The sequence below is a fragment of the Oncorhynchus kisutch genome, unplaced genomic scaffold (genome assembly GCF_002021735.2).
Source record: "Oncorhynchus kisutch isolate 150728-3 unplaced genomic scaffold, Okis_V2 scaffold3805, whole genome shotgun sequence".
Classification (NCBI taxonomy): domain Eukaryota; kingdom Metazoa; phylum Chordata; class Actinopteri; order Salmoniformes; family Salmonidae; genus Oncorhynchus; species Oncorhynchus kisutch.
Genome location: NW_022265750.1, coordinates 49,862 through 68,669, shown reverse-complemented (window position 1 = coordinate 68,669; position 18,808 = coordinate 49,862). Strand labels below are relative to the sequence as shown.

Genomic DNA, 18,808 nt, shown 5'->3' with positions numbered 1-18,808 from the left:
TCTGAAATAAATAATTCTCTCTACTCTGACATTTCACATTCTTAAAATAAAGCGGTTATCCTAACTGACCTAAGACAGGGAATTTTTACTAGGATTAAATGTCAGGAATTGTGAAAAACTGAGTTTAAATGTATTTGGCCAAGGTGAAAATAAACTTCTGACTTCAACTGTAGATTCAATATGACTCTGCACAAATCAAGTCGGTCTCTTACATGTCTCTCTGTTGTTTGTGACATCTCCATTGGTACATAGTTAACTCATCTGAGTTTGTGTGTGTGTGTGTGTGTGCGTCACTGTGTGTGTGTGTGAAAGGTTAGGAACATGGCTGCGTGCCAACGAGCCTCTACTCTGGAGGGCTGGAGGATCCAGTTCCCTCTGTAAGGCGTCACGTGACGTAGGTGCTCTGGTCTGACACACACATGCACACGCACACATACACGCACACACACACCAGACAGACAGAAACAGGTGCTATGTCATCCCAGGATTATAATGTGTTGTGTAACAGCTGGGGTATGGTTCATGTGATCTGAAAGTTTACGCTCCCTCACTCTGCTCTGAAGGTTTACGCTCCCTCACTCTGCTCTGAAAGGTTACGCTTCCTCACTCTGCTCTGAAAGTTTACGCTCCCTCACTCTGCTCTGAAAGGTTACACTCCCTCACACTGCTCTGAAGGTTTACGCTCCCTCACTCTGCTCTGAAAGGTTACGCTCCCTCACTCTGCTCTGAAAGGTTACGCTCCATCACTCTGCTCTGAAAGGTTACGCTCCCTCACTCTGCGCTGAAGGTTTACGCTCCCTCACTCTGCTCTGAAAGGTTACGCTCCCTCACTCTGCTCTGAAAGGTTACGCTCCCTCACTCTGCTCTGAAAGGTTACACACCCTCCCTCACTCTGCTCTGAAAGGTTACCCTCCCTCACTCTGCTCTGAAAGGTTACGCTCCCTCACTCTGCTCTGAAAGGTTACGCTCCCTCACTCTGCGCTGAAAGGTTACACACCCTCCATCACTCTACTCTGCTCTGAAAGATTACACACCCTCCATCACTCTGCTCTGAAAGGTTACACACCCTCCATCACTCTACTCTGAAAGGTTACACACCCTCCGTCACTCTGCTCTGCTCTGAAAGGTTACATACCCTCCATCACTCTACTCTGCTCTAAAAGGTTACACACCCTCCATCACTCTACTCTGCTCTGAAAGGTTACAAACCCTCCCTCGCTCTGCTCTGAAAGGTTACACACCCTCCCTCACTCTGCTCTGAAAGGTTACACACCCTCCATCACTCTGCTCTGCTCTGAAAGGTTACACACCCTTCATCACTCTACTCCGCTCTGAAAGGTTACACACTCTCCATCACTCTGCTCTGAAAGGTTACACACCCTCCATCACTCTGCTCTGAAAGGTTACACACCCTCCATCACTCTACTCTGCTCTGAAAGATTACACACCCTCCATCACTCTGCTCTGAAAGGTTACACACCCTCCATCACTCTGCTCTGAAAGGTTACACACCGTACCTCACTCTGCTCTGCTCTGAAAGGTTACACACCCTCCCTCACTCTGCTTTGAAAGGTTACACACCCTCCATCACTCTGCTCTGCTCTGAAAGGTTACACACCCTCCCTCACTCTGCTCTGCTCTGAAAGGTTACACACCCTCCCTCACTCTGCTCTGCTCTGAAAGGTTACACACCCTCCCTCACTCTGCTCTGCTCTGAAAGGTTACACACCCTCCCTCACTCTGCTCTGCTCTGAAAGGTTACACACCCTCCCTCACTCTGCTCTGCTCTGAAAGGTTACACACCCTCCATCACTCTGCTCTGCTCTGAAAGGTTACACACCCTCCCTCACTCTGCTCTGAAAGGTTACACACCGTGCCTCACTCTGCTCTGCTCTGAAAGGTTACACACCCTCCCTCACTCTGCTCTGAAAGGTTACACACCCTCCATCACTCTACTCTGCTCTGAAAGATTACACACCCTCCATCACTCTGCTCTGAAAGGTTACACACCCTCCATCACTCTACTCTGAAAGGTTACACACCCTCCGTCACTCTGCTCTGCTCTGAAAGGTTACACACCCTCCATCACTCTACTCTGCTCTAAAAGGTTACATACCCTCCATCACTCTACTCTGCTCTGAAAGGTTACACACCCTCCATCACTCTACTCTGCTCTGAAAGGTTACAAACCCTCCCTCGCTCTGCTCTGAAAGGTTACACACCCTCCCTCACTCTGCTCTGAAAGGTTACACACCCTCCATCACTCTGCTCTGCTCTGAAAGGTTACACACCCTTCATCACTCTACTCCGCTCTGAAAGGTTACACACTCTCCATCACTCTGCTCTGAAAGGTTACACACCCTCCATCACTCTGCTCTGAAAGGTTACACACCCTCCATCACTCTATTCTGCTCTGAAAGATTACACACCCTCCATCACTCTGCTCTGAAAGGTTACACACCCTCCATCACTCTGCTCTGAAAGGTTACACACCGTACCTCACTCTGCTCTGCTCTGAAAGGTTACACACCCTCCATCACTCTGCTTTGAAAGGTTACACACCCTCCATCACTCTGCTCTGAAAGGTTACACACCCTCCATCACTCTACTCTGCTCTGAAAGATTACACACCCTCCATCACTCTGCTCTGAAAGGTTACACACCCTCCATCACTCTGCTCTGAAAGGTTACACACCGTACCTCACTCTGCTCTGCTCTGAAAGGTTACACACCCTCCCTCACTCTGCTCTGCTCTGAAAGGTTACACACCCTCCCTCACTCTGCTCTGCTCTGAAAGGTTACACACCCTCCCTCCCTCACTCTGCTCTGCTCTGAAAGGTTACACACCCTCCCTCACTCTGCTCTGCTCTGAAAGGTTACACACCCTCCATCACTCTGCTCTGCTCTGAAAGGTTACACACCCTCCCTCACTCTGCTCTGAAAGGTTACACACCGTGCCTCACTCTGCTCTGCTCTGAAAGGTTACACACCCTCCATCACTCTGCTCTGAAAGGTTACACACCCTCCATCACTCTACTCTGAAAGGTTACACACCCTCCGTCACTCTGCTCTGCTCTGAAAGGTTACACACCCTCCATCACTCTACTCTGCTCTAAAAGGTTACATACCCTCCATCACTCTACTCTGCTCTGAAAGGTTACACACCCTCCATCACTCTACTCTGCTCTGAAAGGTTACAAACCCTCCCTCGCTCTGCTCTGAAAGGTTACACACCCTCCCTCACTCTGCTCTGAAAGGTTACACACCCTCCATCACTCTGCTCTGCTCTGAAAGGTTACACACCCTTCATCACTCTACTCCGCTCTGAAAGGTTACACACTCTCCATCACTCTGCTCTGAAAGGTTACACACCCTCCATCACTCTGCTCTGAAAGGTTACACACCCTCCATCACTCTATTCTGCTCTGAAAGATTACACACCCTCCATCACTCTGCTCTGAAAGGTTACACACCCTCCATCACTCTGCTCTGAAAGGTTACACACCGTACCTCACTCTGCTCTGCTCTGAAAGGTTACACACCCTCCATCACTCTGCTTTGAAAGGTTACACACCCTCCATCACTCTGCTCTGAAAGGTTACACACCCTCCATCACTCTACTCTGCTCTGAAAGATTACACACCCTCCATCACTCTGCTCTGAAAGGTTACACACCCTCCATCACTCTGCTCTGAAAGGTTACACACCGTACCTCACTCTGCTCTGCTCTGAAAGGTTACACACCCTCCCTCACTCTGCTCTGCTCTGAAAGGTTACACACCCTCCCTCACTCTGCTCTGCTCTGAAAGGTTACACACCCTCCCTCCCTCACTCTGCTCTGCTCTGAAAGGTTACACACCCTCCCTCACTCTGCTCTGCTCTGAAAGGTTACACACCCTCCATCACTCTGCTCTGCTCTGAAAGGTTACACACCCTCCCTCACTCTGCTCTGAAAGGTTACACACCGTGCCTCACTCTGCTCTGCTCTGAAAGGTTACACACCCTCACTCACTCTGCTCTGAAAGGTTACACACCGTGCCTCACTCTGCTCTGAAAGGTTACACACCCTCCCTCACTCTGCTCTGAAAGGTTACACACCGTACCTCACTCTGCTCTGCTCTGAAAGGTTACACACCCTCCATCACTCTGCTTTGAAAGGTTACACACCCTCCATCACTCTGCTCTGCTCTGAAAGGTTACACACCCTCCCTCACTCTGCTCTGCTCTGAAAGGTTACACACCCTCCCTCACTCTGCTCTGCTCTGAAAGGTTACACACCCTCCCTCACTCTGCTCTGCTCTGAAAGGTTACACACCCTCCCTCACTCTGCTCTGCTCTGAAAGATTACACACCCTCCATCACTCTGCTCTGCTCTGAAAGGTTACACACCCTCCCTCACTCTGCTCTGCTCTGAAAGGTTACACACCCTCCCTCACTCTGCTCTGCTCTGAAAGGTTACACACCCTCCCTCACTCTGCTCTGCTCTGAAAGGTTACACACCCTCCATCACTCTACTCTGAAAGGTTACACACCCTCCATCACTCTGCTCTGCTCTGAAAGGTTACACACCCTTCATCACTCTGCTCTGAAAACCATTGATACAAAACCACAACAGATCCAATTGCTTTATAATTCTTTATGTTCGTTCATATGGACAAGCTGTGGACAGGTGGTAGGTTTTAAAACAGTTGTTTGTTTCATGTTAACATTGCTACAGTACTTTAGGCCTGCCTAACTACAATCATTTGTTTGTGTGCAAAGATTCTCCTGAAAGCATGGGACAGGAAAACAAGCAAAACCTTCTATGCAAACAATACAGTGTATATCAAACGTTACAAACGCCTTTTATACTGTACCCTGTCACAGAAAACATATAATGCATCACATTGCTACTGTTAAATGAAATTAGTGCAAATCACATGGTCATACAAGCCCTGCATTCATACCCTCTAATGTAAAGACTAAAGGTATTTTATAGCATGTTTACATTGCTGCACAAGTCAATAATTATCTATTTAGATTAGAACACAGAGAGAGAGAGAGTCAGTAATTATCTATTTAGATTAGAACCCAGAGAGAGTCAGTAATTATCTATTTAGATTAGAACACAGAGAGAGAGAGAGTCAGTAATTATCTATTTAGATTAGAACCCAGAGAGAGTCAGTAATTATCTATTTAGATTAGAACCCAGAGAGAGTCAGTAATTATCTATTTAGATTAGAACCCAGAGAGAGTCAGTAATTATCTATTTAGATTAGAACACAGAGAGAGAGTGTCAGTAATTATCTATTTAGATTAGAACACAGAGAGAGTCAGTAATTATCTATTTAGATTAGAACCCAGAGAGAGTCAGTAATTATCTATTTAGATTAGAACACAGAGAGAGAGAGAGTCAGTAATTATCTATTTAGATTAGAACCCAGAGAGAGTCAGTAATTATCTATTTAGATTAGAACACAGAGAGAGTCAATAATTATCTATTTAGATTAGAACCCAGAGAGAGAGAGTCAGTAATTATCTATTTAGATTTAGAACCCAGAGAGAGTCAGTAATTATCTATTTAGATTAGAACACAGAGAGAGTCAATAATTATCTATTTAGATTAGAACCCAGAGAGAGAGAGTCAGTAATTATCTATTTAGATTAGAACACAGAGAGAGTCAGTAATTATCTATTTAGATTAGAACACAGAGAGAGTCAGTAATTATCTATTTAGATTAGAACACAGAGAGAGAGAGAGTCAGTAATTATCTATTTAGATTAGAACACAGAGAGAGTCAGTAATTATCTATTTAGATTAGAACACAGAGAGAGAGAGAGTCAGTAATTATCTATTTAGATTAGAACACAGAGAGAGTCAGTAATTATCTATTTAGATTAGAACACAGAGAGAGTCAGTAATTATCTATTTAGATTAGAACCCAGAGAGAGAGAGTCAGTAATTATCTATTTAGATTAGAACACAGAGAGAGTCAGTAATTATCTATTTAGATTTAGAACCCAGAGAGAGTCAGTAATTATCTATTTAGATTAGAACACAGAGAGAGAGAGAGTCAGTAATTATCTATTTAGATTAGAACACAGAGAGTGTCAGTAATTATCTATTTAGATTAGAACACAGAGAGAGTCAGTAATTATCTATTTAGATTAGAACACAGAGAGAGAGAGAGTCAGTAATTATCTATTTAGATTAGAACACAGAGAGAGTCAGTAATTATCTATTTAGATTAGAACACAGAGAGTGTCAGTAATTATCTATTTAGATTAGAACCCAGAGAGAGAGTCAGTAATTATCTATTTAGATTAGAACACAGAGAGAGTCAGTAATTATCTATTTAGATTAGAACACAGAGAGAGTCAGTAATTATCTATTTAGATTAGAACACAGAGAGAGTCAGTAATTATCTATTTAGATTAGAACACAGAGAGTGTCAGTAATTATCTATTTAGATTAGAACACAGAGAGTGTCAGTAATTATCTATTTAGATTAGAACCCAGAGAGTGTCAGTAATTATCTATTTAGATTAGAACACAGAGAGAGAGAGTCAGTAATTATCTATTTAGATTAGAACACAGAGAGTGTCAGTAATTATCTATTTAGATTAGAACACAGAGAGAGTCAGTAATTATCTATTTAGATTAGAACACAGAGAGAGAGTGTCAGTAATTATCTATTTAGATTAGAACACAGAGAGAGAGAGTCAGTAATTATCTATTTAGATTAGAACACAGAGAGAGTCAGTAATTATCTATTTAGATTAGAACACAGAGAGTGTCAGTAATTATCTATTTAGATTAGAACACAGAGAGAGAGAGTCAGTAATTATCTATTTAGATTAGAACACAGAGAGAGAGAGTCAGTAATTATCTATTTAGATTAGAACACAGAGAGAGAGAGTCAGTAATTATCTATTTAGATTAGAACACAGAGAGAGAGAGTCAGTAATTATCTATTTAGATTTAGAACCCAGAGAGAGTCAGTAATTATCTATTTAGATTAGAACACAGAGAGAGTCAGTAATTATCTATTTAGATTAGAACCCAGAGAGTGTCAGTAATTATCTATTTAGATTAGAACCCAGAGAGTGTCAGTAATTATCTATTTAGATTAGAACCCAGAGAGAGTCAGTAATTATCTATTTAGATTAGAACCCAGAGAGTGTCAGTAATTATCTATTTAGATTAGAACACAGAGAGAGAGAGTCAGTAATTATCTATTTAGATTAGAACACAGAGAGAGTCAGTAATTATCTATTTAGATTAGAACCCAGAGAGAGTCAGTAATTATCTATTTAGATTAGAACACAGAGAGAGTGTCAGTAATTATCTATTTAGATTAGAACACAGAGAGAGTCAGTAATTATCTATTTAGATTAGAACACAGAGAGAGTCAGTAATTATCTATTTAGATTAGAACCCAGAGAGAGTCAGTAATTATCTATTTAGATTAGAACACAGAGAGAGTCAGTAATTATCTATTTAGATTAGAACACAGAGAGAGAGAGTCAGTAATTATCTATTTAGATTTAGAACCCAGAGAGAGAGAGTGTCAGTAATTATCTATTTAGATTTAGAACCCAGAGAGAGTCAGTAATTATCTATTTAGATTAGAACACAGAGAGAGTCAGTAATTATCTATTTAGATTAGAACACAGAGAGAGAAAGTCAGTAATTATCTATTTAGATTAGAACACAGAGAGAGTCAGTAATTATCTATTTAGATTAGAACACAGAGAGAGTCAGTAATTATCTATTTAGATTAGAACCCAGAGAGTGTCAGTAATTATCTATTTAGATTAGAACCCAGAGAGAGTCAGTAATTATCTATTTAGATTAGAACCCAGAGAGTGTCAGTAATTATCTATTTAGATTAGAACACAGAGAGTGTCAGTAATTATCTATTTAGATTAGAACCCAGAGAGTGTCAGTAATTATCTGTTTAGATTAGAACACAGAGAGTGTCAGTAATTATCTATTTAGATTAGAACCCAGAGAGAGTCAGTAATTATCTATTTAGATTAGAACCCAGAGAGAGTCAGTAATTATCTATTTAGATTAGAACACAGAGAGTGTCAGTAATTATCTATTTAGATTAGAACACAGAGAGAGAGAGTCAGTAATTATCTATTTAGATTAGAACCCAGAGAGAGTCAGTAATTATCTATTTAGATTAGAACACAGAGAGAGTCAGTAATTATCTATTTAGATTAGAACCCAGAGAGAGTCAGTAATTATCTATTTAGATTAGAACACAGAGAGAGAGAGTCAGTAATTATCTATTTAGATTAGAACCCAGAGAGAGTCAGTAATTATCTATTTAGATTAGAACACAGAGAGAGTCAGTAATTATCTATTTAGATTAGAACACAGAGAGAGTCAGTAATTATCTATTTAGATTAGAACCCAGAGAGTGTCAGTAATTATCTATTTAGATTAGAACACAGAGAGAGTCAGTAATTATCTATTTAGATTAGAACCCAGAGAGAGTCAGTAATTATCTATTTAGATTAGAACACAGAGAGAGAGAGAGTCAGTAATTTTCTATTTAGATTAGAACACAGAGAGTGTCAGTAATTATCTATTTAGATTAGAACACAGAGAGAGTCAGTAATTATCTATTTAGATTAGAACACAGAGAGAGTCAGTAATTATCTATTTAGATTAGAACACAGAGAGAGAGAGTCAGTAATTATCTATTTAGATTAGAACCCAGAGAGAGTCAGTAATTATCTATTTAGATTAGAACACAGAGAGAGAGAGTGTCAGTAATTATCTATTTAGATTAGAACCCAGAGAGAGAGAGTCAGTAATTATCTATTTAGATTAGAACCCAGAGAGAGTCAGTAATTATCTATTTAGATTAGAACACAGAGAGTGTCAGTAATTATCTATTTAGATTAGAACCCAGAGAGAGTCAGTAATTATCTATTTAGATTAGAACACAGAGAGAGAGAGTCAGTAATTATCTATTTAGATTAGAACACAGAGAGAGTCAGTAATTATCTATTTAGATTAGAACACAGAGAGAGAAAGTCAGTAATTATCTATTTAGATTAGAACACAGAGAGAGTCAGTAATTATCTATTTAGATTAGAACCCAGAGAGAGTCAGTAATTATCTATTTAGATTAGAACACAGAGAGAGAAAGTCAGTAATTATCTATTTAGATTAGAACCCAGAGAGAGTCAGTAATTATCTATTTAGATTAGAACACAGAGAGAGTCAGTAATTATCTATTTAGATTAGAACACAGAGAGAGAGAGTGTCAGTAATTATCTATTTAGATTAGAACACAGAGAGAGAGAGTCAGTAATTATCTATTTAGATTAGAACCCAGAGAGAGTCAGTAATTATCTATTTAGATTTAGAACCCAGAGAGAGTCAGTAATTATCTATTTAGATTAGAACACAGAGAGTGTCAGTAATTATCTATTTAGATTAGAACACAGAGAGAGTCAGTAATTATCTATTTAGATTAGAACACAGAGAGTGTCAGTAATTATCTATTTAGATTAGAACCCAGAGAGAGTCAGTAATTATCTATTTAGATTAGAACACAGAGAGAGTGTCAGTAATTATCTATTTAGATTAGAACACAGAGAGAGTCAGTAATTATCTATTTAGATTAGAACACAGAGAGAGTCAGTAATTATCTATTTAGATTTAGAACCCAGAGAGACAGAAAACAGTCATGTAGCTGCATAAACAATGCCTTTGCTGCAGTAAAGGTGCATCCACCTTGAAGCTAATGTTTTAACCTGTTCTGCAGCAACAGCTTTTTAATGTCCCTTAACTATAGGTTTACCAAATCAGCTTTTAATGAATGAACCAAGCTACTCCGCTGTAACTGACACCTTCCCGGCTGAGATCCTCAGAGGGTGCCTCTTGCAGGTGTTGGAGAAGTAAGGGAACACTCTCTGGGTGAACTTGTGTTGGAACTTGTAGATGAGCGTGTTGTCTGAGGCGTCGGAGAAGATCACCCTGCCTCTGTCCCAGTCCAGCTGCACTCTGACCTCCTGGGGCCTTCTCTTCAGGACCAGGGGGGTGGCGGTGGCCGTGCGGGCGCGGTATTCACCTCCATAGTAGCAGATGGTCCACAGGCCCCTCTCTAGAATAGAATGCAATAGAATAGAATGCAATAGAATAGAATGCAATAGAATAGAATGCAATAGAATATAATGGAATAGAATAGAATGCAATAGAATAGAATGGAATAGAATAGAATGCAATAGAATAGAATGGAATAGAATAGAATAGATTATACATATATATTATTTATTTAACCTTTATTTAACTAGGCAAGTCAGTTAAGAACAAATTCTTATTTACAATGACGGCCTACTCCAGCCAAACCAATAGATACTTTATTGTCCATTTGAGAAAAGGTTTATTTTTGCAGAACTTAACCGCCACACGTACACACATTCACAACGATTGGCACAGGGTCAGCCACAGAGCAGCGCCTCTGGACAGAGAGTTGTTGAAGTTATGTGCCTTGCTCAATGGCACAATGGCAAGAGACGGTACCTGGGCTCGGGGGGAACCACTCCTTCCTCGAGACCGTCTCCCGTGCCACGCCCACGGCCCACTCGCTGTTCACGCCCACCTCCACGTCCCAGGTGTGTCGTCCGGAGTTGAAGCCCTCGGAACCCAGGACACACTCATAGTAACAGAACCTCTCTGGGTTGTCAGGGAGTCGCTCCTCCTCCTCTGTGTACCGCAGGCTGGTCAGATCATCAGACAGAGACAGGCAGACATTAGCCGTGTTGGGGTCCAGAGTCACAGGAGCTGGATGTGAGGGGAGGGAGGGAGGGAGACATTAGCCGTGTTGGGGTCCAGAGTCACAGGAGCTGGATGTGAGGGAGGGAGGGAGGGAGACAGGCAGACATTAGCCGTGTTGGGGTCCAGAGTCACAGGAGCTGGATGGGAGGGAGGGAGGGAGGGAGGGAGAGAGGGAGAGAGGGAGAGAGGGAGAGAGAGAGAGAGAGAGAGAGAGAGAGAATGATAACAAAGCCATCACCTACAGAGAGATGAACCTGGAGAAGAGTCCCCTAAGCAAGCTGGTCCTCCTCACAAACACACCCTACAGAGCCCCAGGACAACAGCACAATTAGACCCAACCAAATCATGAGAAAACAAAAAGATAATTACTTGACACATTGGAAAGAATGAACAAAAAAACAGAGCAAACTAGAATGCTATTTGGCCCTAAACAGAGAGTACCACAGCGGCGGAATACCTGACCACTGTGACTGACCCAAAATTAAGGAAAGCTTTGACTATGTACAGACTCAGTGAGCATAGCCTTGCTATTGAGAAAGGCTGCCGTAGGCAGACCTGGCTCTCAAGAGAAGGCAGGCTATGTGCTCACTGCCCACAAAATGAGGTGGAAACTGAGCTGCACTTCCTAACCTCCTGCCCAATGTATGACCATATTAGAGAGACATATTTCCCTCAGATTACACAGATTCACAAAGAATCCGAAAACAAATCCAATTTTGAAAAACTCCCATATCTACTGGGTGAAATTCCACAGTGTGCCATCACATCAGCAAGATGTGTGACCTGTTGCCACGAGAAAAGTGCAACCAGTGAAGAATTTTCACTTTATATATTCACTTTACATATTATCTACCTCACTTGCTTTGGCAATGTTAACACATGTTTCCCATGCCAATAAAGCCCTTGAATTGAATTGAATTGAGAGAGAGAGAGAGAGAATGATTGATTGAGACAGAGAGAGAGTGAGAGAATGATTGATTGAGACTGAGAGAGAGGGAGAGAATGATTGATTGAGACAGAGAGAGAGAGAGAGAGAGAGAGAGAGAGAGAGAGAGAGAGAGAGAGAGAGAGAATGATTGATTGAGACAGAGAGAGAGAGAGAGAGAGAGAGAGAGAGAGAGAGAGTGATTGATTGAGACTGAGAGAGGGAGAGAATGATTGATTGAGACAGAGAGAGAGAGAGAGAGAGAGAGAGAGAGAGAGAGAGAGAGAGAGAGAGAGAGAGAGAGAGAGAGAGAGAGAGAATGATTGATTGAGACAGAGAGTACATTGAGTTATCATTCCTACGGTACTCAAAACACATTATCTGCACATGTATTGTGGTCTTATGGTCTCCCTCTACTCACTGTATGTAATGAAGTCCTGCATCCTCTCCCAGACTCTGTAGTTGAGACAGCCCAGGTGTTTGGCCACGTCCAGCAGAGCTCCTGTCACCTCATCTGGCTCCTGTACTGTCACCTGAGTCCTGTCAGAAGAAGATTCATGTGTCAACAGGTTTACAAAATGTATAATCGCTTGTGACAGACAGACAGAGGTAGCCCATGCGAAATTAGGTTATAGGTGAGATTTGGTTGTAGCTGAGATTAGGTTCAAAATTAGATTTGGTTTTCGGTAGGATTAGGTTGTAGGTCAGATTAGGTTATAGGTGAGATTAGGTTGTAGGTGAGATTAGGTTGTAGGTGAGATTAGGTTATAGGTGAGATTAGGTTGTAGGTGAGATTAGGTTGTAGGTGAGATTAGGTTGTAGGTGAGATTACGTTGTAGGTGAGATTAGGTTATAGGTGAGATTAGGTTGTAGGTGAGATTAGGTTATAGGTGAGATTAGGTTATAGGTGCTGAGATTACGTTATAGGTGCTGAGATTAGGTTATAGGTGCTGAGATTAGGTTATAGGTGCTGAGATTAGGTTATAGGTGCTGAGATTAGGTTATAGGTGAGATTAGGTTAGAGGTGAGATTAGGTTATAGGTGAGATTAGGTTAGAGGTGAGATTAGGTTATAGGTGAGATGAGTACCCTAGATGCAGTTGCACCCCTAAAAACTAAAAACATTTATCATAAGAAACTAGCTCCCTGGTACACAGAAAATACCCGAGCTCTGAAGCAAGCTTCCAGAAAATTGGAACGGAAATGGCGCCACACCAAACTGGAAGTCTTCCGACTAGCTTGGAAGGACGGTACCGTGCAGTACCGAAGAGCCCTTACTGCTGCTCGATCATCCTATTTTTCTAACTTAATTGAGGAAAATAAGAACAATCTGAAATTCCTTTTTAATACTGTCGCAAAGCTAACTAAAAAGCAGCATTCCCCAAGAGAGGATGACTTTCACTTTAGCAGTGATAAATTCATGAACTTCTTTGAGGAAAAGATTATGATTATTAGAAAGCAAATTACGGACTCCTCTTTAAATCGCGTATTCCTTCAAAGCTCAGTTGTCCTGAGTCTGCACAACTCTGCCAGGACCTAGGATCAAGAGAGACACTCAAGTGTTTTAGTAATATATCTCTTGACACAATGATGAAAATAATCATGGCCTCTAAACCTTCAAGCTGCATACTGGACCCTATTCCAACTAAACTACTGAAAGAGCTGCTTCCTGTGCTTGGCCCTCCTATGTTGAACATAATAAACGGCTCTCTATCCACCGGATGTGTACCAAACTCACTAAAAGTGGCAGTAATAAAGCCTCTCTTGAAAAAGCCAAACCTTGACCCAGAAAATATAAAAAACTATCGGCCTATATCGAATCTTCCATTCCTCTCAAAAATGTTAGAAAAGGCTGTTGCGCAGCAACTTACTGCCTTCCTGAAGACAAACAATGTATACGAAATGCTTCAGTCTGGTTTTAGACCCCATCATAGCACTGAGACGGCACTTGTGAAGGTGGTAAATTACCTTTTAATGGCATCAGACCGAGGCTCTGCATCTGTCCTCGTGCTCCTAGACCTTAGTGCTGCTTTTGATACCATCGATCACCACATTCTTTTGGAGAGATTGGAAACCCAAATTGATCTACACGGACAAGTTCTGGCCTGGTTTAGATCTTATCTGTCGGAAAGATATCAGTTTGTCTCTGTGAATGGTTTGAGTCGGTCACAAGACGCAGGCCTCCTAATTGTCCCTAGAATTTCTAAGCAAACAGCTGGAGGCAGCTCACCGTGTTCTGTTATAATCTCCACCCGGCACAGCCAGAAGAGGACTGGCCACCCCACATATGCTCTCTCTAATTCTCTCTTTCTTTCTCTCTCTCGGAGGACCTGAGCCCTAGGACCATGCCCCAGGACTACCTGACATGATGACTCCTTGCTGTCCCCAGTCCACCTGACCGTGCTGCTGCTCCAGTTTCAACTGTTCTGCCTTATTATTATACAACCATGCTGGTCATTTATTAACATTTGAACATCTCGGCCATGTTCTGTTATAATCTCCACCTGGCACAGCCAGAAGAGGACTGGCCACCCCACATAGCCTGGTTCCTCTCTAGGTTTCTTCCTAGGTTTTGGCCATTCTAGGGAGTTTTTCCTAGCCACCGTGCTTCTACACCTGCATTGCTTGCTGTTTGGGGTTTTAGGCTGGGTTTCTGTACAGCACTTTGAGATATCAGCTGATGTATGAAGGGCTATATAAATACATTTGATTTGATTTGATGAGGTTATAGGTGGGATTAGGTTAGAGGTGAGATTAGGTTAGAGGTGAGATTAGGTTAGAGGTGAGATTAGGTTAGAGGTGAGATTAGGTTAGAGGTGAGATTAGGTTAGAGGTGAGATTAGGTTATAGGTGAGATTAGGTTATAGGTGCTGAGATTGGGTTATAGGTAAAATTAGGTTAGAGGTGAGATTAGGTTAGAGGTGAGATTAGGTTAGAGGTGGGATTAGGTTAGAGGTGAGATTAGGTTAGAGGTGAGATTAGGTTATAGGTAAGATTAGGTTAGAGGTGAGATTAGGTTAGAGGTGAGATTAGGTTAGATGTGGGATTAGGTTATAGGTGAGATTAGGTTAGAGGTGAGATTAGGTTATAGGTGAGATTAGGTTGGAGGTGGGATTAGGTTATAGGTGAGATTAGGTTAGAGGTGGGATTAGGTTATAGGTGAGATTAGGTTATAGGTGCTGAGATTACAAGATGCACAACTATGAAGGAAAAGAATAGAGCAACACACCCACCTCTCAGAGGTCCTCTTGAAGTTCTAATGGAAAATATGACGTCTTATTTGAAAGGCAAACAATAATATCCTTATATTACAACCTCTTTTTATACTGTGATCTTGTTCTCTGATGAGTCCGTACCTTGAGGAAGGTTATGTCATCACCAGTGTCCATGGCCTCCACCGTCACCTCAATGGCCTCAGCTAGAGAGTTGATCTGGTCTGTTGTTCTGTCTATCCTGTCCCTCATCCCCTGGGTCTTCTCCTGCTCCTCTTCCTTCAGAGCAGAGATCACAGCAGCTTCCTCGTCTCGGAGGAACCGGTGCAGTTTCTCAAACTGCTGCTGGACCAGGCGCTCGGTCTGCTGTGCCTGGCTCTACAGGGGTAAACGGGGATAGGGGACGACGGGGTAAAGAAGGAATGAAAGGAGGAGATGTAGGAGATGGAGGGAATATCAGAATCCCAATGACCTCATCTCTATCAATACTTTAGCAGTTTATCAAGTGGGATTAGGAGCTCAGGAAATGATGTCAATGATAATGTATTCCACTGGATCTATTGTCTGATATCAATGATAATGTACTTTGACTGGATCTACTGTCTGATATCAATGATACTGTATTCCACTGGATCTACTGTCTGATATCAATGATAATGTACTTCGACTGGATTTACTGTCTGATATCAATGATAATGTACTTCGACTGGATCTCCTGTCTGATATCAATGATAATGTACTTCGACTGGATCTCCTGTCTGATGTACTTCTACTGTATGATATTGATAATGTACTTTGACTGAATCTACTGTTTCAACATCAATCCCAGTTATTGTGCTGTTACCATTTCACAGTCCTCCTGGAAGTATATTCGATCAATGGTACGACACAGAACTAGTCACATTCAAACCCAGAAATGATCCATCTTTCTGTCTATGGATGGATCTGACGCCTTTTGACCCCTCCTAGCCTTGGTGTGTTCAGCTGACCCCTCCTAACCTTGATGTGTTCAGTTGACCCCTCCTAACCTTGATGTGTTCAGTTGACCCCTCCTAACCTTGATGTGTTCAGCTGACCCCTCCTAACCTTGATGTGTTCAGCTGACCCCTCCTAACCTTGATGTGTTCAGCTGACCCCTCCTAACCTTGATGTGTTCAGCTGACCCCTCCTAACCTTGATGTGTTCAGCTGACTCCTCCTAACCTTGATGTGTTCAGCTGACCCCTCCTAACCTTGATGTGTTCAGCTGACCCCTCCTAACCTTGATGTGTTCAGCTGACCCCTCCTAACCTTAATGTGTTCAGCTGACCCCTCCTAACCTTGATGTGTTCAGCTGACTCCTCCTAACCTTGATGTGTTCAGCTGACTCCTCACAGGTCTGCTTGACAGTGTTCAGAGCCTCCAGCTTCTCTTGTAGAGGTCTCAGGGCAGACGTCAGCTCCCTCTGGGGTCAGAGGTCAGTGGTTAGAGAGAGGTCAGGGGTGAGTCAACATACACATATGTGTGACAGTGATCAACCAAAGATGATCTCCATCTCACTCGGTTAGGGTTTCTAACAACCACGTCAGATCAGTTGTACTATAAGGGAGAGTGGGGTAAGTTGAGCCAAAGGGGTAAATTGAGCCAACCTTGTTTCTAGGAAATCATACACAAAATGTATAATTTGACAAAATATTTATAAAGAGGTCATAATTTCATGGCGTCTGTGAAGGAAGAAACCACGTGGAAAAAGTGATAAGAAAGAGGTCCAAAGAAACGTGGTTTCATGATGTTTGTATCTAAACCAAAGTAGATCATATTAAGAGTGTTTTATACATCAGTTGGGGTCTCTATCAGCTTCAATATGAGGTCTTAAACCTGGCATGAAAGTGCATCCTTGTAGCTGTGTGGACTAATATAGTCAAAATGTTTTCCTTGTGGTAAATTGAGCCAATGGTTGAGCCAATGGTTGAGCCAATGGTTGAGCCAATGGTTGAGCCAATGGTTGAGCCAATGGTTGAGCCAATGGTTGAGCCAATGGTTGAGCCAATGGTTGAGCCAATGGTTGAGCCAATGGTTGAGCCAATGGTTGAGCCAATGGTTGAGCCAATGACAATTTGAGCAAATTGAAGTGTTTTCTTCCCAGGCATAATCCAAGGCATTATCTCTGGCATTATCTCTGACATTATCTCTGGCATTATCTCTGGTATTATCTCTGGCATTATCTCTGGAATTATCTCTGGAATTATCTCTGGAATTATCTCTGGGATATGAGGTAACAACAGGGCCTGGCCCATGTTGAAAGTGTCTTAAAAAGTACAAAGTGTTTCTTAGGTGTTAAGCCTGAGTTCAAAGATGCTTAAAATGCTGTTTTTTTTTTAAGTGATTGTGATTTGGGAAATAGAAATTGACATGTTTTTTAACAAGGTAGTGGTCAAATTTAATTCAGTTCAGAAATTTGTAGGCGGGTTATCTTACCCTGTCCCGGGCTCAACTTACCTCATACGTGGGGTGGGGTAAGGTGTGCCAAGAGACAACTTTTCTTTTGGACAAGCTATATTTTCAAAACTGTAATGTTTACATGAATTCTGATTATATTCATGGAGCCGTGTTGGTTGGGAGTTTTGGGATGGTGTGGGGCTGGACTGTGTTTCCCCCGAGGAGCAGTTGTAGTTATGTCACAATTGGCCACTGAACTATTGCAGCTCTGCGTTTTCGTCTCTGAGTATCTGTGTAGGTAGTCAGTCACAACATTCTCACCTTGCAGTCGTGCACAGCCTCCTCCGTGGGACAACACTCGTGGTCGTCGTGCTCCTCGCTCTGACACGCCACACACACCATCTCCTTGTCCTCCACACAATACAATGTCAGCCTCTCCCCATGCAGAGGACACAGCTCCCTGTCCCCGTCCTCTACCCCTCCATCCCTGGCCCGCCGCGGCTGCCCTTGGAATAGGGAGTCCAGCAGTCTCTTCAGGACGCAGTCCAGCAGGTCTCTGCCATAGCAGATCGTACAGCCCCCCTGGCCTAGCTCGCCCTCACACAGCCCCAGGCAGGCCTCACACAGGCTGTGGCCACACGGCAGGACCAGGGGCCCTGCTCCCTGACAGCCCGGGCACACAGCCTCTTCCCTGGGGAGAGAGGGCTCATCACCCTTTTGCTGCTCAGACGCCATGGAAACAGATTGATCTCTCCTTGATCACTGGATCTTTGATAGGTGCCTCTTGCTACAGTATTATGGTCTGTTGCTCTGCTACTCTCTGCAGCCGCTTGCTTAATATTTAATGCGTAGCAGTGATTACACAATCACTGGTGCTGTTGGGCCACAACAGGAAACCCCCTTGGTGGCTATTTATAGTCAGGTGTTACTGTTTTTAGACAGACGGACGGACAGCTCTCAATGGCTCGTCTCAGAAACACTACCCTTAAACGGAAGCTTCAAAATGTCTCCGTGTTCATCCTTTTCCAGCACCACCTCAACATCAACATGGGGTATTGTGATGTCATTATGGGGGTATTGTGATGTCATTATGGGGTAAACGCTGTGTTTCTGTGTGTTCTAGTAAACCAGATAGAGGAAGAGACAGCGTATTCAGAAGGTTTTCAGACTTTTTACCACGTTTTGTTCTGTTACAGTTTAATAACAAAATGTCTTCATAAAATCTACACACAATACCCCCATAATGACATCACAATACCCCCATAATGACATCACAATACCCCATAATGACATCACAATACCCCATAATGACATCACAATACCCCCATAATGACATCACAATACCCCATAATGACATCACAATACCCCCATAATGACATCACAATACCCCATAATGACATCACAATACCCCCATAATGACATCACAATACCCCATAATGACATCACAATACCCCCATAATGACATCACAATA

At 42.5% G+C, this 18,808-nt stretch overlaps 1 protein-coding gene across 1 annotated transcript; it reads right to left on the bottom strand.

Moving 5' to 3' along the window:
- Window positions 1-9,596: 9,596 nt before the first annotated feature.
- LOC109886486 (E3 ubiquitin-protein ligase TRIM39-like) lies at window positions 9,597-18,531 on the bottom strand. The gene is made up of 7 exons (XM_031820965.1): window positions 17,658-18,531; window positions 16,267-16,362; window positions 15,064-15,297; window positions 14,941-14,963; window positions 12,130-12,248; window positions 10,529-10,789; window positions 9,597-10,109 (listed from the first exon to the last, which is right to left on the bottom strand). Exons 1-7 carry the CDS (start codon window positions 18,069-18,071, stop codon window positions 9,835-9,837), a joined length of 1,422 nt encoding a protein of 473 aa, XP_031676825.1. The 5' UTR covers window positions 18,072-18,531; the 3' UTR covers window positions 9,597-9,834.
- Between the last annotated feature and the right edge of the window lie 277 nt (window positions 18,532-18,808).

Coding starts and splice junctions, on each gene's coding strand:
- LOC109886486 (XM_031820965.1), bottom strand. CDS start 18,071: ATGGCGTCTGAGCAGCAAAAGGGTGATGAGCCCTCTCTCCCCAGGGAA. Junction 15,298..16,266: donor AGTCAGCTGAACACATCAAG/GTTAGGAGGAGT, acceptor TTACCCCTGTAG/AGCCAGGCACAGCAGACCGA. Junction 10,110..10,528: donor GTGGTTCCCCCCGAGCCCAG/GTACCGTCTCTT, acceptor ATTCTATTCTAG/AGAGGGGCCTGTGGACCATC.